The following is a 27979-nucleotide window of genomic DNA, read 5'->3' as shown; positions in this document are numbered from 1 at the left end:
CGCTGGGGGCGCTCTGGGCGGGCGGCGCGGCGCGGAGCGGAGCTGTCCAGCGCTTCAGGAGGGGCCGCGCCGAGCCCAGCCGGGAGGGGCCGGGCCGGGGCTGCGGGAACAGCGGCGGCGGGCGGGTGAGCGGGGCCGGGGGGGAGCGGGGCCGGGGGAGCGGGGCCGGGGACCGGGGGAGCGGGGTCTGGGAGGGGGGGTGGGTCTGGGGTCGGTTTGAGGGGGTTGGGGGGGGGATTTGGGGGGGGTCTCGGGGGGTTTGGGGGGGATTTGGGGGGGTTTGGGGAGGGCGTGGGGGTTGGGGGGGCTTTAGGGCAGGGCTTTGATGGTTTTGGGGGGTTTCGGGGTTTGGGGGCGGGTTGGGGGTTTTGGGGGGCACACGGGGAGCAGGGGTATGCGGGGGGCAAGAGGGTGAGGGGAGACGCCATGGGGTGGGTTTGGGGGCTTTTGGGGGGGGGTAAAGGGAGAGGGGTGGTTGTGGGGGGTGTTACTTGGGGGGGGGGTCAGAGGAGCGGGGTTTTGGGGGGCTTTGATGGGTTTTGGAGGGGTTTGGGGGGGGGTTGTAGGGTTTTGGGGGCTGCACGGGGAGCAGGGAGATGTGGGGAGACCCCACGGGATGGGGTGGTGGGTGGGGTACCTAAAGGACAGGGGTGTTTTTTGGGTATGGTGTACTTGGGGGACAGTGGGGTTGGGGAAGGGGAATCAGATGTTTTTTGGGGTGTCTGGGCTCCTCGGGAGCACCCCATGTGCACAGCGTGGTGGGGATGGGCCGGGAAGGGCCCGACGGCCCCACGAGGCCCCCATAGGGGGGGCTGGGGGCTCCCCGTTGGCCCAGGGCTTGCGACGAGGGGAACGCACAAATTGCCCCAAAACCCGGCCCCAAAACGGGGCAGGTTCCAAAGACCCGCTGTGGGTTTTGGGGGTGGGAGAAGGGCAAGGCTGGGCTGCCGGCGGGCTCTGTTATGGGGTCTGGGAGGCTCGGGGCCAGGCAGGAGCGGGGTGGCACCGGAGGGGCGCGGGGCCGGGGTCCTTCGTCCCCTCGGTGGCAGCGGGGTGCCCGCCGCGGGGGGCTCGGGTCGTGGCCCCAGCTCGGGCGATGCCTCGCGTGGCTGCGCTGCGGCGGAGGGGTTGTGCTGGGGGGGGGGGCACGGTGCCGTGGTTCCCGGGGGGTGTTTGGGTTGGAGGAGAGCACCCCGTGGGGCTCTGCCACTGCAGGCCCTTCACTGGGGGCTCCAGGTGGGGAGCAAGCCCCTCGCTAGCCCCTCACTAGCCCCTCACTAGCCTCTTGCTTGCCCCTTTCCCCTCACACAACCCACCCCTGTGTGTCCCCCCTGCATCCCACCTCCCGAGGGTCCCATCCTCACCGTCCCGCTGCCCCGCGGTGGTAGCAGCCCGCAGGGATGAAGGCAGCCCTGCTCCCTACAGCACAGAGGGGTTACTGGAGCCGGCGGGGGGTTCCTGGAGCCAGAAGCCGTGTGGGTTTTAGGGCAGCGCTGCTGGGGCTGTGCCGAGTGGTCCCCCCCCTGTTTCCTGCCCCCTAGACGGGTTTTGTCCCCGCTTGGTTTTGTCCCCGCACCGAGGAGATGCGGCCTTGCCCCGATGAAGGGCTGCCCCCACGGCACGGCTCCCTGAGGTGCTGTGCCTGCTGGGCACCCCGCTGGCATCCTCAGCCCCCCCCGGATGGTGCTGTGGGTGTGCGGTGCCCCCCAGCACCGTACGCCGCGGGAGGCGGTAGCTGGCCTGCGACACGCTGCCTTTCCCCACTCCCGGCTCCTCTCTGTGGAGGAAATCCCCAAACCCCCAGCCCCAGCCCCAATTTCCCTGCCCCGGTTTCGGCGTGCGGGGGGCCGGATCCCGCTGCGGGGCCGCGGGCAGGCGGATGGGGCTGGGGGGCAGCGGGACCCCCGCTCCTCGGCGTCCCCAAAGCCCTTCGCCTTCCCTCCCGCGTCCCCAGCTCGCGTCTTCTCCCGGCCAGGTGGCCCGCGGCTTATATAACGTGCTCAGCCCCGGAATAGCTCCTCCCGTTACACAACGGGCACCGCGCCCAGGGGGGGCCCTGCTGCCTGCTCTCCCGGGACCCCCCCTGCCACCCAGGGTCCTCCGTTAGCGCCGGGGGAGGTGAGCCGGCAGGATCGGGACCGGTGCGACAGCCCCCTGCTGCTCTGGGTCTCAATAGTTGCTGCTATTATTACTATTACTTAATGTTGTTATTATTATTGTACCCCCCAGGGTTGTCGGAGGGGGTGCTGCTGTAGGGGCAGACAGGTGAGGATGTCCCGGGGGCTGTCCCCAGCCTGCGGTGGCCTTAGGGAGGGCTGCGGGGCCGCGGGCGTCAGGATCCGGCCCACGGCCCTGCTGGTGCTTTGCTCCTTCCCCAAGCTCCCGCTGTTTAAGCACCCCCGCGGGGGTGAAAGCTTTGGGGGCAGCAAGCACCCGACCCCTGCCCACGATGTGGGGTGCTGGGGGCTCCTGGGACAGGGGCTGGGTGAAATTTAGGGACTTCGGTGTCACCTGTGCCGTCCCGTGCTGTGCCGTGAATCCGGGGCTGCCAGAAACCATGAATTTCGATGCCGCCTGCAGGACACGCTCCCCGCCGCCCTCCCTCGCACGTTTGGTGGGGTTTGGGGGGGCCCCCCCCCCCCCCCCACAACAGGCTGCGTTTTGGGGCCGGGAGCACACCCCAGCTCCTCGCCTCCCTTCGGGCTCCCGGCTCCCCCGCGGAGCATCGCCCCGCTCCTCGGAGGAGCCGCGGCATCGCCCGTCCCTCTCCATGCGCCATCGTCCCCCTGCGCCCGCCTCCCCATGGGGTCCTGCCCCTCTCCGTGCCCCCCGGACCCCCCGGTCCCTTTTTTTGCCACGCCGGGAAGGAGCCCAGTTGCTTAGCAACTCGGTGGCTTCTCCGCCAGCCTCCTCAGCTATTTAAAACATACAGCGACGCGCACACGCGCGCGTACGCACGAGCAGCAGCGAGCCCTCGCCCGGCTCGCCGGCCCCCCGTTAGCCGTGACGGGGTGGTCCCAAATCCTCCGGGTCCGTCCTGGTGTCCCCCCCCGGCTCTGGCCATGGAGCGGTTTTGCTGCGGGATGGCCCCACACGGCGCAGGGCATCCTGTCCCCAGGTACTGGTTTTTTTTTGGGGGTGCCCTTTGGGCACCCAGCGCCTTTCTGCTCCCCAAATTGTGGGGTCCCGCCGGCTCAGGGCAGAGCTGATGGGCTGAGCCTTTCCAAGCTGCTCTCGTCCTGTTTTTTTTTTTTTTTTTTCCTCCCCTTCTTGGAGGTCTGACTCAGGGGTTTTGGCACTGGTCGGCCCAATTAAAAGCAGCAACCCGAGACTTTTCCTCCTGCTGACTCCGGCCAGGCATTTAGGAGAGGCCGTCTGCGTTCCGGCTGTTTTCTGCCTTCGTGCAGCAAGGCAGCCGGGCGGAGGCCTTCTCCGGCCACCTTCAAATAATTAGCAGCCTGTAACGAGGCTGTAAACGCTTAGGGGATGGGGTGACTGCTTCTGCTGTGGGCTGGTGTGTGGTTGTGTGCCACGATGAGACCCGAAGGGCAGCGCTGGCCCCAGCCGGGTGGCGGTCGGCATCGAAACTGTGGTTGGGCGGGGAAACTGAGGCACGGAGCAAGGCTGGCAGCGGGGGGGGCGGGGGGGGTGGGGTGGGGATGGGCGGAGGATGAGGATGAGGATCGGTATGGATGGAGGATGAGGATGAGGATGATGGAGCATGGAGCATGGAGGATGGGGATAGGATAGGAATGGGACGGCTGGAGGATGAGGATGGGGATGGAGGATGGAGGTTGGAGGGTGGAGGATGAGGATGGGGATGGGATGGGGTGGCTGGAAGATGGTGATGGAGATGGAGGACGGAGGGTGGAGGATGGGGCTGGCCCATCTCTCCCCGTTCCCCGGAGCAGGTGGGCTCTTCTCCTTCCAACTCGTGTTGGCTCGGCGCAAGCTGCCAGCAGCAGATGAAAGCTTCATCCCCCCTCTTCCTGGTGCTGCCTCCCTCTTGTAAACAAGTTGGAGATTCTAAAGGGGAAAACCGCTGCTCTTTATCTAGAGGGCAGCCATGCCTGCCACCGCGTCACGCCATCCCCTCGGGGGACCCCGCAGCAGCCGGAGCCTCTCATGAGGGGCTCTTGGCCTTCGGGGGGCTCAGCGCCGGCCTCTGGCCCTGGCCGGAGGCTGCTGCACGTCCTCGGGAGTCCCCGGCCCCGGCACGCGGGCGCTCGCCGCCGTCGCCCCGTCTGGTGCAGCTGGATGCGGCCAGAATTAATTGAGCGCCGGCCGGAGGCAGCTTTAATTAGCGCGGCAGCAAGGGGGAGGCCGGCCGGGCGGGGGGCACCGCTGCTGTGGTGCTTCCCTGCCCCCGGGAGGGGGGCGCCGGGGGGCAGAGCCCGGCCCTGGGCACGAGCAGGGAGCTGGGTGGGGAAGGGTTGGAGCAGGCAGCTGGGGAAAGTCATGTTTTTGGGCAGGAAAAGCTAAAGGCAAGAGTGGTTTGGTGGAAAAACGTTTTTGGGAGGGGGAGGGGGATGGGGATGGGGATGGGGATGCAGCATCTCCAAACAAAGCTGAATCCAGGCAGCAGAAAGCACCTACGAGATGAAAACCCGTTTGATCTCCCTCTCCCCAGCCCCAGTGGTGGCACTTGGAGTGCCAGCGGGGAGGATGGGGATCCCAAAACACGAGTGCAAAGGGCTTGGCAAAAAGCGATGAGCTGGGTTCGCTCGGGAGTTCCCCCAGCAGCTGCCCCCGAAGCCCTGGCACGTCGGTGCTGGGGACCTTGGGCGGCTTGGTGGCACTGGGGTGGTTTGGGGACGGGTGGCAGCTCTCGCCCCGAAACGCCTTCTGTCCCCCTCTGCAAGGCGGTCGGGGCTCTGGCTGCCAGCGCTTGATGATTTGTGGGTAATTACTGCAGATAATGAAATATTTAACCATCGTGGTTAGTGCTGTGGATAGCGCTGAGCCGGGCGGGGAGCCGCTGGCCTTCGGGCAGGGCTGATGGGGACGGGGCGAAGTTTGGGGATGGGGATGGAGGCTGGGGATTGGGGACTGGGGACGAGGATGGGGATGAGGCCAGGGACTGGGGATGAAGATGGGTTTGGAGGCTCAGGATGAGGCTGGGTTGCTGCCTCCGCTCCAGGCCATCCCCGCTCTGTCGCGTGGCGCTGGCCGATGACTGAAGGCTGGGGAGGTGACAGCCCCCCTCCGGCAACGTGTCCCCAGGCCGTCCCTTGCAGACAGGGTGTCGCTGGGGCTCTCCTCTGGGGACAAGGGGGCACAGACCCAGCCCATCCCTCTGGGGGACTGGGGCTCCTTCTGCCCCAGCACATTGTCCTGTTGGCACCAGGGGTGCAGGGTTTGCTCCATTTGCTTTTTTTTTTTTGTGTGTGTGTCCGGGGCTTTTGCTTGTGGCTCTGCTTTGCTATTTATAGCAGGGTGGTGTTTGTGGGTCGTTTTTTCTCTTCCTTTGTTTTCCTGCCTGTGCCTGTGCCGTCACCGAGGCAGGATTGCTGTTATTAGCCATCATGGGGAATATTACTCACGTCGGAGCGCTTCCCCTCCCTGCCACCCCCAGCCCCTTGTCCTCAGCTGCCTGGGGAAGGCTTCGAGCCAGCCAGGAGGGAGCCGGCTGTGTGACACCGACCCGGGCACCCCACTGCTCCCCCAGCCCAGCTCCCGCCGCCCCGAGCCCTGCCGGGTACCTGCGAGTGGCCAGGACCCACCTGGGGACCACCGGGTCCCATCCCCTCTCCCCGTGCGCCGCAGGGACCCTGCAGAGGGGACGGGGACACGGACAGGGACAGCGGACGTGGCTGCGGCGATCTTTGAGCAAATTGCTCACCGATCGACCCGGGGACGTTGCACAGAGTGAGGGCTCTGCTCTGGTTGCCTTCAGCTTCTTTTGCAGAGGGGAAAACGGGAGGCTCGGGGATGAAATTAATTCCCGCTGGGGGAAGCATGCAGAGGCTGCTGCTGCAGGAAGCATCCCCTCCTTCCCCCTCTCGATCCCCTGTGGACAAAGCCCCCCGGTGGGGGAACATTTCCCTGTGGGAAGCTTCCCCATCCCCACATTTTTGCCCCGACGGGGGAAAGGCAGAGGTTTTGGGGAAGAGGAGCCCACAGCCGGGTTTTCTGCAGCATTTCTCACCCAGAGCCACGCGGGACCTGGGCAAATCCTTGCTGCAGGGCATCGCAGGCCCCGAAATACGGGCACTAGGCTGCTTTCTGGAGCACCCATCCGAGCCTCCCCAGGGCTTTTAAACCCAGAGGTGCCTCCTGCAGCTCGGAGGGTCCCTGTGCTGCTGGGGGTCCCCGTGTGGCTGGGGACCGAGGGGACTCGGGGTGTGCAGAGCCCCCGCTGTGGAAACGCAGCCTGCTGGCTCCTGTCGGCACGGTAATAACGGGGAAAAAAAATAGAAGAAGAGACGCCGTGTAATTAAGCAGTCAGCCGCCATCCTCGCCGGGCAGGGTTGTCAGGAGATAAATGACGCGTGGGGCAGCCAGGGGCAGTGGGGAAGCCGGGATGTTCCCGGGGCCACCCGTGGCACGGCAGCTCTCCAGGCTGAGCCTCCGTTTTTGGGGTGCTGGGGGGAGCCCTGCCTGCCAAAACGGACCCCATCGTGCCCGTCTCTTCTCCGCTGCTGCCCCAGGCAGGGCTCAGAGGCTCCGGAGGGGCGCAGACAGCAGAGGTTTGCCCTCGAGCCCTGCTGCCCCGGCTCTGTCTGACCCGACACGGCTGTGGGTGATCGTGTGTTGGCCAGGAGGTGACATTTCCATAGAAATCCCTCTGTAACCGTGCCGGTATCTGTGGGTTTCAGCCCTGGGAATCAATGGGCTTTAATAATGCAGGAAGGTGCGCGGGGAGGACAGGGATGTTCGTCCCTGCTGCTGCTTTCACAGCCTTGCTGGAGAAATCAGAGCTCTCCGCCGGCTCCGCGTTGTGTCCCGAGCCACGGGCAGATAATTTTACAGCCGGTGGTGCTGGGTGACCCCGCTGGGTGTGCAGCCAGCAGCCACGATGCTGGGATGTGGCAGGGCAGGCGTGCTCGTTTGCTCGTTTTCACTGCTTCTCTCCCAGCCCTTCCCCTCCTCGTCCATCTCTCCCAGCCCTGCTCGTGCCATCTCAGCGCCTGGCACGGCCCTGCTGAAGGGACCTGGCTCCCCTTCTCCCTGCCCTGCTTTTTTTTTTGGTGTGTGATGGCACCGACTCCCACGTGCCCAGGTTGGCTTCGCACTGCTGTCCCTGTCACCCCTGATACAGGGTGTGCAGGCAACGCCTGTCCTCGGAAAAGCATCTCAGGCAGGGTGCCGCCGGCGGGAGCACCCCCGAGATTTGGCTGCTTACAAAAGGACGCATCTCCGCGTCCAAAACCGGCACGGGGGGGAGACTGTGCATGGGGTGGGGTGCTCTGCCTGTGCCTTTGATCGTTTTCCTTTGGGTAGGACTTTGCGGGAGAAGCGTTTGTGGGAATCCGAGGTGCAGCAGGGGGCTCGTGCGCTCAGGGGCGCACCGGAGCCTCTGGGATCGGGGCTGTCATGACCTTCACAGACACTGGTGGGGCGGTTTGCACCTTTCTGGCTGATTTGGGATGTTTGGGATGTAAGCATGTTTGCATCTCCGCTTCCCCAAGGCTTGGGGACGTCACCCAAAGCCCCGGCGCAGCGCTGTCCCCTCCAAGGGGTTACTTCTGGAGCCTCACAGCCCGCGCCAGTGCCAGTGAGCATTAACCCAGCACCATCCCCAGTGCCGGTGCGTGGGGCTCTCAGGTTTTGGGTCACGGCACAAGGGAGCGAAGCCAGGACAAGGAACTGACCTGTGGCTCTTCCTCCCCTCCAGGTGCTGCGTGCCTCCAGGCCACCACACCAGCATGGCTCTCTACAACAACGGGGCCAACGCGCCCTCGCCGCAGGAAGCCTCCAACGGCTTCGCGCAGCCCGGCGCCTCGGGGACGTGGCACAAGGCCGAGGAGGAGGTGAGGCTGGCGGAGCCCAGCCTGGTGAAGAAGGCTCACCGCGAGATCCTGGACCACGAGCGCAAGCGGCGGGTGGAGCTCAAGTGCATGGAGCTGCAGGAGATGATGGAAGAGCAAGGGTGAGTGGTGGGCGCTCGGGGCTGGGCTGGGATATCCTGTGGTTGGGGATCCCCGTTGGATACCCCGCTGGCACCTCCTCCTGCCCCGTTTTCTCTCTAAACAACCCTGAAGTGGCAAACGTCCCCATTTGGAAGGAAATTTGTCTTAGAGTGGATTGCGCTGGTCTCTGCAGTGCCTCATGGGGTTTTTTGGGGTGAGAAAGGGCCAGTCTCTGCCTCGCGGGATGGGGAAATGAAGCAGAGCTGTGGCTGAGCCCCATGTGAGGCCGGTCCAGTGCTTCGGTTTGTCCCTGCCTCCCCGTTTGCCCTCCAGTTTTGGGGCTAAAGCCCGACTGATGGAGCAAATTCTTCAGCGCACGCAGGGAGACGGGGACTGGCATCAGCTGCGGAGAGGGAAAATGGATTGAGGGAAGGCTTCGCCAAGGCTTTCATTAAGAGCGCAGCCATGACCTAGAATTAAATTGTCTCACACAGGCTGGAATAATGATTACACCTAATTTGTCGTTATGGAAATAAATAAGGCTGACCTGGCGCCTTGGGGAGCCCGGGTCCTCCTTTCGGGTTCCCGTGCCCTACAAGGAGCCTTACTATGAGTAGTAGTAGTAGTGCAGCGGGTAATAGCACTGTGGTGATGGGTATTGTTGTTATTGCTGTAATTGTCTTTGCTGTTATTAAGGCTATTAATAACAGTGGGGATGGGGATCCACCGAAATGATAATGTAATTACAGCAATAATCTTGGCCAACCTGGTTAATCCCCCTCTGCGCAGGGGCTCTCCCGGGGGCTGCAGGAGAAACTCCCCAGGGGTTTCTGCCTGTCTGTGGCCCCTGCGCCTCGGGGGATTTGTCTCCAAGGGCAGGGACCCTGTGGGGTTAGGTGTCGTGATAGCAGGGGAGGTTTTCTGGGGATTTAAGAGCTCCCTGGTTCCCTTCAATGTGGATGGATCCTGCCTGCTCTGGATCCGCCTGCTCCAGGCTGCCTGCGGGGTTACTTGCAGGCTGGTGGCTGGATTTCTTCTCTGGAAAAGAAGCGTCAGCAATTTCTGGTTCCTTCCCCACCCTGTTCTCTGTGTTAACGGCAAAAAATCCCTCTGAAAGGGTTAAGAGCAGCCGCTCTGCAGCCAACCTCAGGCTCCCCTTGCTGCAAGGCTGGGGGGAGCCTTGGGGCAGGAAGGCCTTTGTGGGCAGGATGGAAGCACATTTTGGGGACCCGCCAGCCCCCATCCCTCTGCATGGCACAGCCAGATCCAGCCCTGGGGTGCTGCTGTCCTCCTGCCTGTGGCTCTGATGACAAATCCAGCCCTTGAGCCGTCTGCAGGCTGCTGGAAACGCCTCGTGGAGAGCTCTGAGAGCGTGGTGGGGCTGCTGGAGCAAGCGGGGAGAACAAGTCCCCAGAAAGAAAGGGAGAATGAAATGGCCCCTTGGTGGCCATAAACTTGGCCACAGTCGCCTGTGCACCACCTCCAGCTTGACTTCATGTCACCACTCCGATAGCACTGCCCACATTAATACCCCACTGCAGCAAATCTTTGCCTGCTCCCTGCTCGCCAGTGGCCCTGGGTGAGGTGTAGAGCAGCATTTTGGGGTCCTGCCCTGTTTTTGGGGTCCCCCAGCCCTGGCGTGCTGCAAGGTGTAGGGAATCAGCCAGGGCTGCCTGGTTCACTGCCCTCCTCCTGCTCAGCAGCCCTTGCCGGCTGGAGCATTAATGAGCCCGTTTCAGTGCAAATGAGCTCGTTAATATTAATTCCCATCTCATTCTGGTGGTGGAGGAGCTCTGCACCCCCCGCACCCGCCTGCAGGACGCAGCCCAGGTGCCATCCTGTGCCTCCCCCTCCCGGTGACGGTGCCGAGAGCACGGCGAGTTGCTCCACGTGGGCATTTTCAGCACAGCACCGCTGGGTTTCGGTCGCGGGGATGCGCCGGTGCCCTTGTGCCGATGCGGGATGCGGCACAGGACTGCCCAGCGCGGGCTGTCACCGATCCGTCCAGCGTCTCAGGGACAGCTGGAGCGCCGTGCTTTGCCGCGGCTGTTTGCAGATGCCAGGGACAAAGTGATTAGTGTCTCTCGTTAATAACCCTGCAGTGGCCTGAGTCAGCGTTCGGCGGTAGTGCAGAGCTGGCTCGGCTGCTGGGCCGCGGCACAGCACGGGGACGAGCGAGGGGATGGGGGAGAACCCCGGCCTCACTGGCTGCGAGGACAGCCTCGTGGTCATCCTCCTCTTTCACCTTCCTCGTGGTCCCTTCGTCTGCTGAGAGCTGCTGGGGAAGGGGAAGTGGGGCTGAGGAGGGTGGTGGCAGGGCACCAAGTGGAGGGACCTGCTGTCCTCCACCCCCCAGTGGCCATCACAATGCCACCTCTCCTTCCCAGCCCTTCTGGCCACATGCCAGACCTGGAGGTACAGAGGTCATCAGCAGGTCCCAGCCCCTGGGGGATGTGCAGCCCCCGGAGGGCCCGCGCTGTGGCCACACCAGCCCCGACCACATCTCTGCCCATCCAGGTACTTGGAAGAGGAGATCCGGCAGAAAGTGGGGACCTTTCGGCAAATGCTGATGGAGAAGGAAGGCGTGCTCACCAGGGAAGACCAGCATGGGCGCCAAATGTAAGTGAGGCAGCTCCGAGTCGGTCCATCTGTGTGTCTGACTCGTCTGCCACACGTTGTGCTACTTGTCTGGGAGACACATCCCAGGTGGCCACCAAGGATGGATGGATGGATGGACTGATATAGAGGGGGATATATAGACAGAGATGGTTGGAAGGGTGGGTGGGTGGATGGATGGATGGATGGATGAACAAACAGATAGTTGGTTTGTTAGATGGTTGGTTAGAAGGTTAGATGGTTGGTTGGTTAGATGGTTAGATGGTTGGTTAGAAGGTTAGATGGTTGGTTGGTTAGATGGTTAGATGGTTGGTTGGTTGGTTAGATGTTTGATTGGTTAGATGGTTCGTTGGCCGATTGGTTAGATGTTGATTGGTTAGATGATTAGATGGCTGATTGGTTAGATGGTTGGTTGATTAGATGGTTAGGTGGTTGATTGCTTGCTTTGTTGCTTGGCTGGTTGGTAGGAGGCAGGTTTAGCCTCTCTGAGGCAGGATACTACCTCCAGAGGGGTTTTCCTGCCCTGGTCTTTGGGCAGCCTCCGCGTGCTGTACAGGCCAGTATTGCAATGCCCATCACAGAAGATGAAACCAGAGCTCAGGGTGCTCAGCTCACCCATCAGCTGGTGGCAGAGACCAAGCCGCAGGTTTGGGGTGCACCACAGGGTGCGGACGGGTCCAGCCACTCGTTCCCTGCCTCTGCCTGGCCACGACTGTCACCAATGTCACTGGAGCAGAGCAGGCACCAGCTTGGTCCTGGGGAGAAAGATGAGATGTACAGGCCATGCCTCACTTCTGCCTGCTCCTGCTGGTTTGGTTGCCTTTCCTGCTTTCTCCAGAGCTGAAATCACAGCTCCTGCTTCCATCCGGGCAAGGACATTGATTACGAGTCCTTGCTGTTAACTCCATAATGCAGAATAATCCTCCTGCCCAGGTGCAAAGCTGGGGTAACTCCCCTTGGGGATGGTCTGGGAGGTTGCCTGCTGTCCTGTAACCCCAGTAATATTAGTGTTAGCAGTACTAATCCTTAATAATAGCAAAGATAAATGATGTAAGAGGCCCAGGCAGGGCTTGAGCCTGCTTTTCACCAGCACAGACCCAGAGCCATCCCTAGAGTGGTGCCGCACCTCTGTCAGACTGCTGTGAAACCCAGGAGCCCCGTGGAGGAAGCTGCCCCAAGCAGCTCTGCCCCGTGCCGCTGCCTCCTCATCGCTCCTCGTGCTCCTTCTGCCCCAGGATGGGGCCTGGGGCTGAGGTTTGTCGCGCAAAGCAGCCCTGCTGCTGCTGGGGACATGCCACCCGCTCCTCCCGCCCTGCACGGGATCGTCCCCAGCCTCACGAGGGTCTGTGCTGGCTTGATGATGATTTATCTGTGCGCTGCTTAATGGCCCAGGCAGCGTGGCTGGCCCGGCGCGCACCATCCATCAGCCTGGAAACCAGGTCACTTGGGACAGGAATAGATGCTGCAGGTTCACTGAATATTAATGCTTCATTAGGGTCAGGAAATCAGGGCGAGGGGGAGGCGGGGAAGCCGTGGCGGCGGGGGCAGCCTTCCTCTGCCAGCAGCCTCCCAGTGGGGCCAGGGCTGGGCTGAGCCCGTCCCGGTCAGGGTGTGCAGCCCCATCCCTATCCCGCAGCAGCGACGAGCATCTGGGGTCCTCTGCCAAGCAGGGATCAGTGGAATAAACAAGGTATGGGATAAACCAAGGCACCTGGGTCACCCAGGTGTCCGAGCATCCAGGTGGCATGTTAACAAGTGGCCTTTGCCCGTGGGACCTGAGTCATCTTCAGGGCATCTTCTGGGCAGGCTGGGAGAGGCTGCCCAGCTCGTTAGGGCTGGTGCTGTAACGAGCACAGAGGTGCGTTACGGGTACCCCGGCGGCCGTAGCTGTCACCTTTCCCCACTGGCAGGCTTGCTCTCCAGTCTGAAGGGTAATCGTTAGATTAGCCCCGGGGCTATAAATAATAGCGCTGAGCTGGAGGGAGCGGTCTCAAAGCACAGGATTGCTTGGAGGAGCGCGGAGGTGCCTGGGGGAAGCTGGGAGGAGATCCCAAAGGAGGTGGTTCCCCATGAGATGGGGACCTGGCCTGCAGAGGTCCCTGCCAAAGGATGTCCTGGATGCAAAACCTCTGCACTTGTTGAGGAAGAGGCTGAGGGAGGGAGATGCAGCAATGCTTCAGATAAACACGCCCAGCCTTTGCAACGGCTGGAGGCTGGGAGAGCCCCCAGCACAGGCACCTCGTGTGCTGGTCCTGTTCCAGCACCACCCTGGAGGTCTACAAATCAGTCACTGGGCTGGCTGGGCTACGAGCCCGAACCAGCTGCTCTTGTTTCAAAGCACAGGCGAAAAGCTCAGCATCGTCTGCAGAAATCCCCAGGGGAAACTGAGGCACCGAGCAGAGCCGTGACCACCTGAGCCCCGGCTTGCTCTCTGCACCCTTTCAGCTCCCGTCTGTGCGTGCATAGCCCTGCCACACAGCCCTCTGCTGGCTGAGGGACTGCTCGATGACCAGGTTAGTGGGCCTGAAACAAAATGCAGGCGTGTGTCAGGAGGGGAGGTGTAAATGGGGCACCACGGGCTGGTCGTGGACCGCAGAGCACAGCTGACAGCAGGAGCATGTGGCCCAGCACTGCGACGCGGTGCCGTCTCAGCTGCCTGCCGAGCAGAGAGTGCAGCAAGGAATTATCTTGGTTTGCTCAGCTCTCTTTTTCCTTTCCCCTTTCCGTGGTTTGGTTGTTGTTCGAAAGGCATTTTCGTGGAAAAGGTGGGTTGGAAGCCAAGGGCTGCGCTTCTCCAGCAGCTTCCCCTGCTGCCAGCCCCCTGGCTAAGACATCTGGAAGAAGCCAGGGTAGGACATCAGCTAAAAATCCTGGTTCCTGAGGCCACATCTCCTCCGGGGAGTGAGAGCCTGGGCTTGTTTGATGTCGGCTCCCCCCCAGACACGGCACCACCCAGTAGGGTTTCCTCCGGAGCACCTGGAGTCTTCTCAATGGCCACATCCCTCCCAGGACGAGGTGTCCCACATCTGAGCCATGTCCCCCAGCAGATGTGGGGGTGCTGGTGTGCACGCGATGGAGAACTGGGATTTCTCCACACCTCACCCTGCCCCATTAATCCCAGAATGGCTGAGGTTGGAAGGGACCTCTGAAGATACCCAGTCGAACCCCCCTGCCGAGCAGCATCACCTAGAGCCCATATTTCTGCTTGCGTGGCTGTCCCTGTGTCATTGTTCCCCAGCTCTGGGGCTCTGGGTGCTGTTGTTACCCATGGCGGATGGAGGAGTGTCCGCAGTGCCTTCATTTCCCTGGGGATCCTGCCCTCGCCCAGCACCCGTGGCCAGGCAGCTGGGCGCCGTGGGACGTGTCACAGAGCACCCACAGCCTCTGGAACCCGAGGACATCCCAGAGGAGGACATCCAACCCACGTGTCCTTCTGCTGCCGAGGAGCTTGAACACCACCTGAACTCTGGCAGAAAGGGAAAAATGAAAAAAGGGGGGGAAAATAACATCTGGCACCACGGATCCTGCACCCAGCAGTGCTCCTGGCTGTGCCGGTGGCGCCGAGACGCCCCGAGTGCAGTGCCGCTGGCGCTGGAGGCAGCTCATCCCACAGGTGGCCATCCCCAGCGGTGACATTGCTAGGAAACATTTCATCAGGGCTCTTTGACGTGCTTTTCCTGCTCCACCTCCTTCTCACAGCTGCAGTCACCAAGCCCCCAGACCCCCGCAACATTTGGGGCTCAGGAGCTCAGCCGCTGCCCCACGTCCTCACCAAGGCATCCCCAGCCCACCTGATGGGGACGGATGCTCTGCCCCGGGGGGGTGGAGGTTGCTCCTGGGGCTGATGGCAGAGCAGGAGCGGGGGGAGCTGGGGAGCTGGGGACAGCAGGGAGAGGCTGGCCAAGGGCTCCCGGGTCCCTCCTGCTCGCTGGGTCCAGCCCGCAGCCCCGGTAGTCAATGGCAACCTCCCGTCCGTTTCCACGGCAGCAGGAAAATTAATGTTGACGAAGCTGCTCGGGAGGGAGAGGAGACCCTGGTGGCTTCAGGCCTGATTTTCCCCCCCTTCCTCGCCTCGGCTAGCCTGGGGGGATGTCACCCATCACCTCCCGTGCCAAGCCTGCGGCAGGCTGGGCACTGGTCCCAAAGCCCAGATCATCCCAGGAGCTCCTGCCGCCGGCTGGATAATCCCCGAATCACCGGCTCCTCTCACCCTAATCCATCCCCTGCCACCCACCTGGGCTGACCCCGCTCAGCCCCACGGTGCAGCACAGGGCTCCGAGTGATGCCGAGGACAGGGAGGTGGTGGCATGGCCCTGGGGATGTCCCTGTGCCAGCCCAGCGGTGACGTGCTGCAGGGATGGGACCCTGATAAGAACTCTGCCACGCGGTGCTGACACCAGGGTGTCACACCCAGAGCTGCCAAGCATCGAGCGACGTGACCAAGGTCACCTGGGGAGGTAGCACTGGAGCTGGCTGTCCCCAAACCCATGTGCCACCAGGCACCTGTGCTCCCATCCCCTTTCCCAGCCCTGATTCAGCTCCACCAGCCCCCCAAATTCATCCCGCGTTTCCTCCTTTGCCAGAGTGATAGAGAACCACCACGGGCTGGACGGGGAGGACTACGCGGCGCAGTACCCCGAGTACGGCGAGGGCTGCCTGCTGCAGTGCGACTGCTCGGCCGAGTGCTATCGCGACGACAGCAGCCACCGCGAGTACAGGTCTGGCCACGGCGGGCAGCGGGTTTTGGGGACAGGGGGATGGATGTCCCCGCGTGGTGACCCCCAGTGCACCCCAAATGCATGCACGGTGTCCTCATACTCTTCCTCGGCACAGCCACACCGTGCTCAGGACACCTAGGCCACGTTGTGATGGCCACGGTGATGGTGGCCAGGGCACGGTGACAGTGGCCAGGGCATGGTGGGTGGTTTTCCGTTCTCACCCCAACGCTGCCTGCTGTTTCCCGCAGGCTGAAAAGACGGTCCAGCAGCTCCACCTCGCCGCCACCCAAGAAGAAAAAGAAAAAGAAATCGGGTCACCGTCGGAGCCGGTGAGTCCACAGTTGTCCCCGCGCTGTCCCCTAGACCTGGAGGGCTCGACCCTGCAGCTCTGCTGGGTCGCTCCGAGCAGGTCCCCTCCCTGCTCACCCCATCCCAACAAGCTGGGGGACGCTGAAGGCCTTCAGGGGGATTATTTAATGACTTGGGTAATTAACCCAGCACTTGCTGCGCTCTCAGGTTGTGGCTGGGGGCTGCAGGGTGCTGGTGCATCCACAGCCGGCTCCATCAGCACCCCAGCCTCCCTGGGAGGGCAGGGCACAGCCCTGCACAGCACCAGGCAGGATGTGGCTGCTGGGAGGGGGCCGGCTCCGTCCACCCCCCCGGTACCCTCCCCAGTTTACATGTCCTTGAGCAGTGGGAGGATGCTGTCCTTAACGTCCCTTTCTTCTCTGCCTTCCCCGCGGCAGCAAAAAGAGGAAACCCGGCTCGGAGCGCAGGTGAGTGTCCCGCTCCCAAATCCCAGTGGGAATTGGCTGCTCCAGCTCCGTCTCCTGCTGGAGGCCACAGAGCCCACGAGGTGGCAATGGGACAAAGCGGGATCCGGCCACCCTGGCACCGGGGTTAACCTGAGCCCTTCTGCTGGACTCTCCTTTCTGTCCCCTGCTGCAAAAGCCCCCTGGAAATAAATTCCATGCAATATTCATGCGTCCTGGGGGTTGTCCAGGGACGTGGGGTGCCAGTGGGTGGGGGGTCACAAGGATGGGACTTGGGGTTCCTGCTGCACCCCAGCTCCTTGCTCCCACCCTAAAGGCACCCACTTCCCCCCCCCCTCAGCTGCGACAGCTCCTCACCGATCCGCAAGGAGAAGAAAAAGAAGACTGGAAAGAAACACAGACGCGACAGGTAGGATGGATACGTCTCCTCCAGGCACTGTGCTCCCGGGGCTGGGGACAGCGGGGCTGCTTTGTGGCCACAGGGAGGGCTGGAGACCATGGGGAAGTCCCCGGGGCTCTCGGACTGGGGTGGGTTGGCAGCATGGGCAGGGCAGGGTGCTGGATGGCCTTTCAAGGGGGCAGGCAGTTCTGAAACACGGGCTGTCACCTCCTGGTGGCCGGGCTGCCCCCTCCAGCGACCCAACCTGGTGGTTGCTGCCTCCTCCCAGCCCCCTGCCCCTGTCCCCATCCCTGCCGTCCCCTGGGGCTGCCCAGCCTTACCCCCCCTGCCACGGCTCAACATGTCTCTGCCTCCTCTCCATCCCCAGGTCTGAGTCGGGGTCCCGGAAGAAGAGAAGACACAGGTGAGAGCGAAGGCAGCCGGGAGCCATCCCACCGCCACCTGCACTTGGTGCCAGCGTCCCCCTCACCCCACGGCCAGGCTCCGCTGCTTGTCCCCCACCCTTGGAGGGGGCACGGGGCCACCCCATGCTCTGGGCGCGCGTTGGCCAGGGCTCAACAGGGTGACCCATCGCACCGGGCATCACCGCTGCCCCTCTCCCATCTCTGCCTTTTCACCTCTCCGCCCTTCCCGCAGGTCCCGCAGCCCCAAAAACAAGCGGAAAGAGAAAAACAAAGAGCGCAAGAGGTGAGGCACCGCGGGCAGGCGGCTGGCAGGGTGCTGCCGTGTGGGGCCAGCCCCCCCAAACCTCGTAGCTGCTCGGCACGGGGGCTCAGCCTGCCCGTCGGCCCCGGCCGTCCTCCCCGCAGGTCCCGCAGCGAGTCGCCGGCCTGGCGGTCGCACCGGCGCAGCAGCTGCAGCTCGCACAGCGCTTCGCTCTCCTCTGACTACAGCAACTCCAAATCCCCCGGCAGGTAGGAGCACCCCCGGCAGGGTTGTCCCCAGGGTGGGGACCCTTGGGGGTGGACGGGAGGGGAGCGGGGCGGTGCTGCAGCACAAGGGATGCTTGGTGGGGTGGGAAACTCAGCACCAGGGTTTCAAACCAGATGGGAAAATGTGAACTGGGAAAAAAAACAGAAGCAATTTCTCGCCCCGTTTCTTGCTTCGGCAAAGCCTGTGCTGCAGCCCGAGCTTGGGTGCCACCGCTGTGCTGGGTTGGGGACAGAGGGACACGTCGGCCACCACCCTGACCATGCCGTGCCCCGCAGGCTAAGCCCCAAGCACCGCGAGGACGGCCCCAAGGGCAGCAGCGCCCGCTCCAGCCGCAGCCCGTCCTCCTCCTCGCCGCGCCGCTCGGCCTCGCCGCACCAGAACGGGCACAAGGGCAGCGCCCAGAACGGCCGCCACAGCCACGGCGCCGCGCTCGAGGAGCCGCCGGATGTACGTAGGCTTTTCTTGCACCACGGTTCGCTGCCCTCTCCTCTTCCTCCTCTTCCTCCTCCCTCCGCAGGACCCCCTCACCCCAGCTCTCCTCTCCCCTCTTTCCCCACTCACCTGGCCGCCATCTGGGGGGCACTGGTGGCGTCGGGGATGGACAGATGGATGGGGACACCGGGTGCTGCCTGTCCCCCTCCCCGGCCGTTCTCTGGCTGCACAATGTCCCCCCCACCCTGGGGGGTGCTGGCCCCTCTGTGGGGCAGGACCCCCAGCAGGTCCCCCCACACGGCCACTCTGTGGATGTCACACCCCGAGGTGTCCCCAGTGGCTCGTAGGGCCACCACTGGGCTCAGTGCTGCCCTGGGAGTGGATTGAGCCCAGATGGCTGAGAAATGGGTAAAAATGGAAAAATGATTTCCCTGCCACTGCCAGCCCATCCCAGCACAAAGGTGCCGGTGCCAGCGGGACCCCAGCACCAGTCTGGGCACTGGTTTAAGGCCAGGAGAGGGCTCGGAGGGGGGGCTGGGGCTGGGTGCTCAGATTTTAGGCACTCAGGGTCCCCGCGGCGGGTGACTCAGGGCTGACTGTCCCCAGCCCTGCCAACTGCCCTGGCAAAACCCCGCTGCGCCGGGGGCACTTGTCCCCTTGCTTCCGCTGCCCCAGCGGGACGAGGGGGCCAGCCCCAGTTTAACCAGTACCGGAGGGGCTGGGAGACCACCGGGGGGACCGGGCTGGGTGCCACGCGGGTCCCCCACGCTGTCCCCATCCCCTCCAGCACCCAGTGCCCAGCACCCAGCCGCTTCGCAGGCGGTGGCGGAGCCCACCTCTCGGGCGCCTCTCCGCTTTTGTCTTTGCTGTGGTTTCAGCTCAGCTCTTTGGGGGTGCGGGTGCCGAGGAGCCCCCACCCCGGGCACCCAGCATCGCCCAGGCCGCACGAGCTGCCTTGGCTCCCCGGCTCTAGCGGGACTTTTCTCCGACAACTTCTCTCTCTTTCTCTTTCTCTTTCTCTCTGTTTTTTTTGGTTGTTTGTTTGTTTTGTTGTTTTTTTTTCTTTTTAATCCCATCTGTGTTTTTCTTTAGCCTCCCATTTGAAAAAAAACCCAAACGGTAATATACAATTCCATTTCTTGCTCAGCAGAAGCAGGGAAGAGGGGGAGGGAAGGGCAATGAAATATGCTTTTTTTCCCCCCTTGTTTTAGTTTCCTTTATCATGATTTCTTTTCTTTTCCTTCGTGATGTACAGAAATGCAAACGATATATATCTTATTTTTTTCCCCCTGTCGTCGTCGTGTTGTTCTAGAATTTTTTGCTTTTGTGTGTGTTAATGTGGAGAAGAAAAACAAAAAAACAAAAAAGAAGATGTGTTTTCTAAATATTTACGACCGTTGAACACTGTATTTCCATTCTCTATATTTTGAACAAGGAATTTAAAAGGGAAGATAACCGAGCAGCTCTGAACTGAAAAGGGAGTGGGCTCACCCCAAAACCGAGCCACAAATTGCCCTTTGCCTCCTCAAATTGGCTGTGGCCCCGCTGCCCAACCCTGGCACCATGGGGATGTTTTCCCCATGGGTCCCCACATGTGATCCCGTTAGGATGGGGCTCTGGCATCCACCCAGCCATGACCCCTCCGGGCTGGGACCCCCGCGCCACCCCGTGCTGTGATGCACATCCCGCTCCCCGAGCATCCTCAGCATCCATCCTGAGCTCAGCCCCGCAGACCGGCAGCAGCAGGGCTGAGCACCCTCCACCTGCCTTAAACCCTCCAAACCCACCAAATTCAGCCCATTTTCCCCCACATCCCCACCTGGGCTACCCCAGCTCACCAAGCCCTCCAGGTGCTCAGGGCGCTGCGCGGGGTTGACTTCCCTTTTAAATGCCCAGTCCGGTCTCCATCCATCCCTGCCTCCAGCTGCCTGCCCATCTTCGCGCTTGCCCTTCCTCCCCATTTCTCTCTTCTCCTCCTCCTCCTCCCCCTCCTCCTCCTCCCCCTCCTCCTCCTCCTCCTCCTCCTCCTCCTTCTCCTCCTCCTCGCTCTCTCTCCCACACGCACTCTCCAGCCCCAAATTTCTCTCTGGTTTTCTTCGGGCCGCTCCCGGTGCCGACGCCGCCCAACAAACCTCCACGCGTTGCGCTCCATCCGCCGCTTTCCTTGCATGACGTTTGGGACTCGGTGACGTTCGGCAGCCACCTTCCAGACTGAAAATGCTGCCGGGTAGGGGCCAGGCACCACATGCAAGCCGGCAAACCCACTGCAGCCGTGAAAGCCACGGGCTTTCCATTTAAGCAAAAAAATATAAAATAAAAGATGCAAATGAGACCAATATTAAAAAAAAAAAGTCTAAGCAAAGCAAACTTGATTAGCAAAGGGGTCTAAATCACATTACTAAAGAGTCATTGTCTTTTTCCCATTCTGCACTCCAAATGTGGAGATTATTGTTTTCTTTTTTATTATTGCATTCCTGTCACTGCCAATTCAGAAGGTAGGTATTTCGTCCACCTCTGCACGTTCACTTCTGCAGATGAGCCTGTTGAAAAGCACCGTAGCTTGATTTAATGTTATTTTCTCTTTCTTTCTTACTTTCTTTCTTTCTTTCTCTTTCTTTCTTTCTCTCTTTCTCTCTCTCTCTCTCTTTCATTTTGACTCTTTTTGGTGGCTATATATATTTTTTTTGATTTGTATGGTTTTCCCCAGTTAGCTGCAAAGCCATGCTCTTCTCTTACGTTCTTTTCTTTTATTTTTTTGCCCTGTCCATGTAATATTTTTCTTTCTTTCCGCCTTTTTCTCTTCCTCGTTTCCTCGTTCTGTTGGTAGAATGCATTTCTGTGTGTTTTAGCCCTCCGAGTTTGTGTTCGTTCCCACAGACGGTACAGTTACCATGAGTCAGTTTGAGTTCCTCTGTGCTTTTTAGGGGCTGGCTAATGAGACCGAGCACAATTAGCGAAAAATAGAGGCAAAGAGAAGCAGGTGAACCCCAGTGCATCACAAGGAGTCACTGGGGCACGGGTATTTTGGGGTGAAGGACTGGGAGGGAGGATAACAAGTGAGAAATTTGGGGAGATTGGGATTTTTTGCCCCTCCTGGGGCTGTAGTTGTGGTGGTGGAGGGACCCGGGGAGAACATTTTGGGGCTGTGGTGGTAAAAGGCTGAGACCTTCCACACCTGGGAAGGAGCCAGGCGAGGTGAGAGGCAGGTCTGGGGAGCACAAGCACCCCAAATGCATTTTCCCTTTGGGGCCAGACCTTTGCAAAGGATTTATTTGGGTTTGTTTGTTTGTTTTTTCAATAGAAGCCCCCTCTGCCCTCCCCATCCCTCTCCCTGCGTTGTGGGCATGAGCCCCACATCCCCACAGCATGGATAGCAAATGGGTGTGAGAATGATGCGCTCGGGAAGAGGACACCTCGCTCTGGCTTTCTCTCTCTTCTTCTTCTCCTCCTTCTCCATTTCAAGTTTTTCCCTCCCCAAAAGCAGGGCTGGGGACAGGTACGGCCGAAGCCCCATCCCCTGTGAGGATGCCGCTGGTGTGGCATCCATCGCCCCCACTGCTTCTCTGCCTCGCCGGAGCAATTGCAACAGCAGCCAGTTGTTAAAGCAGTCATAAAAATGCACCAAACCACCCCATTTTGGCTCTGGCAGGTGGGGTACACTGCTCTGTGGCTGTAGGGTCTGCAGGGGTTGGCTCAGCCCCCTCGTCTGTGGGGACAGGGGCACGATGCAGGACAAGCCACCAGTGGAGCGGCCTTGTGTCCCTTTGTCAGCATCTTCATCGCAGACCCGTGGCACATCGTCTGCTTCTCTTTTTGGGGAGAAAAGCAGTGTTTAGGCTTAACTGCATTCTAGGCAAAGGGATGGTGAGGAAACAAGGTCACTGGCTGCCCCCGGGCGCAGCAACACTGCCCCAGCACCTCCCAGCCTCCCTTAGGCCCCATCAGGTCGCACAGGATTTACTCCTCCGTGGGCACTGGGGGCTGCCGGGGGAGAGACCCCAAAGTCTCCCCATTGCCCCCTCGCCCCCCAGCCCAGGTTCTCCGGCTCGGTTGGGGCTGGAACCCCCAGTACCCCAAATCCCAGCCCAACACTCGGGGCTGTCACCATGCCAGTGGCCCAATGTCACCACCAAGTAGCTAGGAGGGGTTCTCCCGGTGTCTGAGCGTAGGAGAAGGGAGTTGTTTTGTTTTATTTCTCTCCTCTCGCTGTCTCTGTCTCTCCTCCTCTCTCTTTTCTTTCTCTCTTGCATTTTTGTGAATCTAATGATGCACTTATATTGCCCCGCTTTTCCCTTCTCTTCATACCTTACCTACTAAAGGAGGAAATGCCACTTTTTTGGTAAGTGGATGTTAACCAAGAGGGACTTAAAAAAAAAAAAAAAAAAAGCATATAATGGAAAAAAAAAAATGGAAGCAGAAAGCAAAGTCTGTGTTGAGTGCTGATGAGGACTTAGCAGTTCCCTGCAGAGTCACAGCTAACAGATCAATGCGTATCCCAGGAAGAGTTCAGAGACATTCGTTTATCTCAGTAACGATGACATTTGTGAAGTTTTGGTTTGGTTTTTCTTTGATTTTGATGTTTTCTTCTTTCTTTTGGTTTCTTTTTCCCTTCTCGCCCCTCGCCCCCCGACTCCCTGCCTTGCCCTCCATCGTTGCTCTGTGCCGTCTTCCTCGTTTCTTGATTTGTTTTAAGCCCAAAGCCGTACTATCTATAAAACCTATGCATATATAAACGTATAGATATCTATATATGTGCATGCATCTGTGTGAGCAGACCTCCTGCCCCGCGCCCGCCCGGCCCCATCACCTCTTTGGTTTCACCCTCTCTCCCACTGCTCACTCTGATTTACTCCCCCTCTGCCTCCCCTCCTCTCATTTGTTCTTTTTTTTTTTCTCGTTTTCCTTGGTTTGTTTGGGTTTTCCGCCCCTTTTCCTTTCACCTTTCTTGGTTGGGGCGGGCGGGCGCCTGGGGTTTGCTTTATCTCCTCTCCAGCTGTTTGGGGGGGGGTCATTTCTTTCCCTTTGAGCTTTCCCTCCCCAACGACTTTGGGGTTTCTTGGATTTTTTTGGTCCCTCCCCTCTTCCCCAAACCCTTCTTCGTTTCTTTGTTGTTTTTTCTTTTTTTTTTTGGTTCGTTTCTCTTTTTTTTTTGCGTTTTTGCATGCGGAGGTTTGCATGACCCACGTTGTTGAGGGCGAGAGGCTGAGGAAGGTGCAGGGTAGCGTCTGTGTAGCCTGCCTTAATGCGATGTGCGTTGACGTTGTGCACCGAGCCCCGGCCTGGCGCGCCCCGTTAAAGACCTCTTTCTCCTTCTTTCTTCTCTTCTCCCCCTTCCGCCTGTCCCCCCTTCTCTCTGTCTCTCTTCCCCCTGCCAGAGGCTGGCCTCGCCGTCCCCCTCTCCGCGGCCTCGCGGCAGGACGGAGCCGCCGTCCCCCCGCGCCCGGGGCGGCCGTCACGGCGCCCGCAGCCCCCGCTCGCCCTCGCCGGAGCGAGCCAAGCACGGCCACCGGCACCGCTCCCGCTCCGCCTCGCCGCCACGCCACCGCGGCCAGGCCCCCCGCCAGCCGGCCCCGACGGGGCTCAGCCCCACCGGCTACAGCAGCGACTCGGAGGGCTCGGCCTGCTCCCACCCGCTCGGCCCCGACAGGACCCACGGCGCCCACGCCAAGAAGTAAGGGCTCTCCGGGTGCCGTCCCGTAGGAGCCACAACCCAGTTCCATATGGGAAATGCAAGGACTGGGGCTGCGGGGCTGGGTGCAGGTGGGTGGACACTGGGTGGGTGCGTGGATGGAGCCTGGTGGGGCGGGGGAGCCCCATGGTGTTATCCTGGTGAGTGATGCAGTGCCTGGATGGCTCTGTGGGATTATGGAGGTGATCGTCCCCCTGTGCTCTGCTCTGGTGAGGTCACACCTTGAGTGCTGTGTTCAGTTTTGCGCCCCTCACCACAAGAAGGACATCGAGGCCCTGGAGCGTGTCCAGAGAAGGGCTACGAAGCTGGTGAAGGGCCTGGAACACGAGTCCTGTGAGGAGCAGCTGAGGGAACTGGGGTTGTTTAGTCTGGAGAAGAGAAGGCTCAGGGGAGACCTTATTGTTCTCTACAACTCCCTGAAAGGAAGGTGTGGGGAGCTGGGGGTCCGCCTCTTCTCACAGGTAACCAGTGATAGGATTGGAGGGAATGGCCTCAAGTTGTGCCAGGGGAGGTTCAGGCTGGAGATGAGGAGACATTTCTTCTCAGAAAGAGCGGTCAGGCATTGGGAGGGGTTGCCCGGGGAGGTGGTGCAGTCACCGTCCCTGGGGGTGTTTAAGGGAAGGTTGGACGTGGTGCTTAGGGACATGGTTTGGTGGGTGATGGTGGTGTTAGGGGGACGTTTGGACCAGATGATCTTGGTGGTCTTTTCCAACCTTACTACCTCTATGATTCTATGATAATCAGGGTGTTTTCAGGGCCATGTGGGTGCTTCTGCTCCCCCATGGTTGCAGAGGGAAACGAGGAGCGGTGCGGACACACTCAGGATGTTCCCCCCCTCTGCCCCTTGCAGGGTGAAGGAGCGGCACCACCGGGGCCGGCCCAACAGCAGCTCAGAGTCGTCGGCCAAGCACTCTCGGCACGGGGCCTCCGAGCGCAGGAAGAGCCCCTCGCACAGCACCGGGCACCGCAGCAGCTCCTGGAGCTCCAGCGGCTCCCTCTCCAAATCCCGCTCCCGCTCGCGGGAGAAGAGGGCCGGGCGCAGCCGCAGCCGCTCGCCCTCGCAGAAGAAAACCGCCAGCAGGTCAGCTCGAGGGGGCGTGGGTGGCACGGGGGCACGGCTCGGGGCTTGCGGCGTCACGGCTGGCGAAGGGCTGGGTGTCCCTGCAGCCCGCCTCGGTGCACACACGGCTCCTCGTGCCCCTAACGCCCCTCGTCTTGGTTTAGAGAGAAGGACAATGAGCCCCGAACACGCCACAGCGACCCCGATCCCGCCCGGGCCCGGCGCCGCTCCCGAAGCTACTCCCCCATCAGGAAGAGGAGGCGCGATTCCCCCAGCTTCATGGAGCCCAGGAGGATCACCAGGTGGGTCCCGGCATGCGGAGCCACCACCGCTGGCACAGCCCGTGACCGACCTGTGCCCCCACGTAGCCCCAAAGGGGTGGGGGGGATGGTGGAAAGGATGGACGGATGGGTGGATGTGGATGGGTGGATGGATGGGTGGCAGAAAGGATGGATGGCTGGTTGGATGGTCTGGAACACAAGTTCTGTGAGGAGCAGCAGAGGGCACTGGGGTTGTTTAGTCTGGAGAAGAGAAGGTCTCAGGGGAGACCTCATTGCTCTCTACAACTCCCTGAAAGGAAGGTGTGGGGAGCTGGGGGTCGGCCTCTTCTCGCAGATAACCAGTGATAGGACTGGAGGGAATGGCCTCAAGTTGTGCCAGGGGAGGTTCAGGCTGGAGATGAGGAGACATTTCTTCTCAGAAAGAGCGGTCAGGCATTGGGAGGGGTTGCCCGGGGAGGTGGTGCAGTCACCGTCCCTGGGGGTGTTTAAGGGAAGGTTGGACGTGGTGCTTAGGGACATGGTTTGGTGGGTGATGGTGGTGTTAGGGGGACGTTTGGACCAGATGATCTTGGAGGGCTTTTCCAACCTCAGTGATTCTGTGATTCTATGGGTGGATGGCAGAAAGGATGGATGGATGGATGGATGGATGGATGGATGGATGGATGGATGGATGGCAGAAAGGACGGATGGACGGACGAACAGACAAGCACCTTTGAGGACAGCCACATAACCCTGAGGATGAATGGAAGAGTGAACCAGGCTGGCCCAGACAGCTGGGTAACCAGGCTGCCTCCAGCATTACAACCTTCTGGTCTCTTCCCATTTGCAGACAGCAAATATGAACTCGTTTTACTCTGTGTAATATTCCATATTCCAGCACATGCATATTCCATCAAGAAGCCCAACCCCAGTGCGTTTGCCTCCTGCCCTCCAAATGCTGTTTTCTCCTCCCTGAGACCTTACTGACTCAGATGCGGGGCTCCAAGGCAGGCAGTGTTTAGTGCCAAATGAAACATTGTGTGCATATATAGCATCTCGTTAGCATGCGGTGCTGGCGACGTTACCGGTGCTGAGCTGAGATTACCTCCTTTCTGACCTATTTGTCTCCCGTGCTTTCAGCGGGGAGATCAGGGGCCGTAGCATGGAGCTGGCTGGATTTCCAGCAATCGGCTCTCGCTCACTCTGGAAGGATTTTGACTTCTCCTGGGCTGGACATAAGGAGAGAAGGCAGGAGAAATACAGCCTGTATGCTGCGCTAAAGCTCTCTGCAGGCTTCCCCTGTGAAGTATATGGGCCAGGAGAGGTCCTCCCAGCCCAGAAGAAGGTTTCTTGCTCAGGTACTGGCTGGCTCTGCCCTTCCCCAGCTGAAATCCCCCAGGGACAGAGGGGCTGCCAGCACGTGGCCCAGAAATTGACAGCCTCACACGGATGCAGGCAGCAGGGACACTGTGGCCGTCCCTCCCCTCGGTCCCCTGCTCTGGGCTGGATTTTCCTGGGATGCCCCAAGGAAGGTGGCAGGGAGGAGCTGTGGGGACCGGCTTGAGGACACAGCCTGTGGTCCTCACCATCCCAGCGGAGACCAGCCCCATAGCCTGGCCAGAAGCCCCCTTCCTTTGCCCTCCTGCCCTGTCCTTGTCCCCCTGCCACCCCGGGGTCCAGCACCGCGTGGTCCTGCCTCGTCCCTCAGTGATGCCAACGTCTCCTTTTCCATTTCATCCCAAGGTTCCTCTCGGAGAGCATCGCCGCGGGCCTGGCTCCCAGGGTAACCTCCCCCCTTCCTCCTCCTCCTCCTCCTCTTCCTCCCGGACCCCTCCGTGTCTCCCCGGCTGTGCGAGGCCGGCCGTGTGTCTCTCTTTGGTCCCACTAACACCGCTCACCACGACATGGGGCTGCGAGAAGGAGGCAAGGGGCTGCCTTGTCCCCCTCCAGCCTCCTCAGGGACCCACAGGGCTCCGGGCTCAGTGTCCTGCACCAGCTCCAGACATCACTGCCCCCGGTCCCCCTCTCCCCGCTTTCCCCCTGCTCCCCACGTCCCCATAGGAGCCGGGGAGGGTCGGACCGCGGGCAGCCCGGCGCTCGTCTCCCGCTAATCCCTAACGTCTCTTTTTCAGCAGCTTTCAATCTTTGGTGGCTGGGGAAACACAAAAGCCACATTAACCTGCTCACTTTCTGTCCTCGCCACTGCCTAATCCAGGACTAACAGCCGGGGGGGGACCAGGGAGGAGGAAGGGACCAGGGGGGGCTGGATCCTGACATCCCGCGGCCGCTCCGAGCCTGGGGATGTGCGGGGCCGGTGCTTGGGTCAGTGCCCCCCCACCCTCCTCTTCCCCAAACTTCAGCACGGCCCTGACTCAGTTTCCCTTTTCCCTCCGCAGCGCTCGCAAGCGTCCCATCCCCTACTACCGCCCCAGCCCCTCGTCCTCCAGCTCGCTGAGCACCTACTCGTACAGCCGCAGCCGGAGCCGCAGCTACGACAGCTACAGCACCAGCCGCAGCCGCAGCCGGACTCGCAGCCCCCCCAGCCGCTCGCGAAGCCCCAGCCGCAGCCCCAGCTACAACAGCCGCAGCAGCTCGGAGAGCGCCGGCTTCTGAGCCCCGCAGCCCCCCCACCCCAGCCCCGGGAGAACCCCCCCAGGAGGTGGAAAAAAAACGGGGGGGGCTGCTAAGGATGGAAAGCGGGAGGAAAGTCAGGGGGCGGATGGAAACCTTGCGGGGCAGTGGGCGACCCCGAGCCCCCCGCAGTATTTTGGGGGTCGGGAGTGGGGGGGTGGGGGGGGGGGGGCAGGGTTGGCTTCTTATTTCTGCAAACACCAGGGTGGGGTGGGACGGGGTGGGCAAGCACAGAGCGAGGGAACAAATTGCTTGGCAGAGACCTTGGACCGAGCCTGCGGGGCGGCGGGGCCACCGACATGGTGCGCTCCGGCCGGCGGTGCTTTTTTTGGCTCAGTTGGACTTTTCTAGCACGCGCTAAATAAGCGTGTTTCTCCTGCCCATGCTCAGGGCTT

General features: G+C 61.2%; 1 protein-coding gene across 2 annotated transcripts; it reads left to right on the top strand.

Annotated features, from left to right (window-relative positions):
- Positions 1-43: 43 nt before the first annotated feature.
- On the top strand, positions 44-27707 carry SRRM3 (serine/arginine repetitive matrix 3). 2 transcript variants are annotated; one of them, XM_040532609.1, is made up of 15 exons: positions 44-125; positions 7838-8092; positions 10590-10691; positions 15272-15406; positions 15655-15735; positions 16153-16182; positions 16520-16588; positions 16947-16982; positions 17216-17266; positions 17389-17493; positions 17788-17959; positions 23320-23615; positions 24484-24714; positions 24858-24995; positions 27350-27707. In XM_040532609.1, exons 2-15 carry the CDS (start codon positions 7869-7871, stop codon positions 27564-27566), a joined length of 1887 nt encoding a protein of 628 aa, XP_040388543.1. In that variant the 5' UTR covers positions 44-125; positions 7838-7868; the 3' UTR covers positions 27567-27707. The 2 variants fall into 2 exon arrangements, with proteins under 2 accessions (XP_040388543.1, XP_040388542.1); XM_040532608.1 differs by lacking the exon at positions 44-125 and adding an exon at positions 3056-3118.
- The last annotated feature ends 272 nt before the right edge of the window (positions 27708-27979 follow it).

This window comes from Cygnus olor, chromosome 20, assembly GCF_009769625.2.
Source record: "Cygnus olor isolate bCygOlo1 chromosome 20, bCygOlo1.pri.v2, whole genome shotgun sequence".
In the NCBI taxonomy this organism is placed as follows: domain Eukaryota; kingdom Metazoa; phylum Chordata; class Aves; order Anseriformes; family Anatidae; genus Cygnus; species Cygnus olor.
Note: the sequence above shows the minus strand (reverse complement) of the source record. Positions and strands in the feature narration are given on the sequence as shown.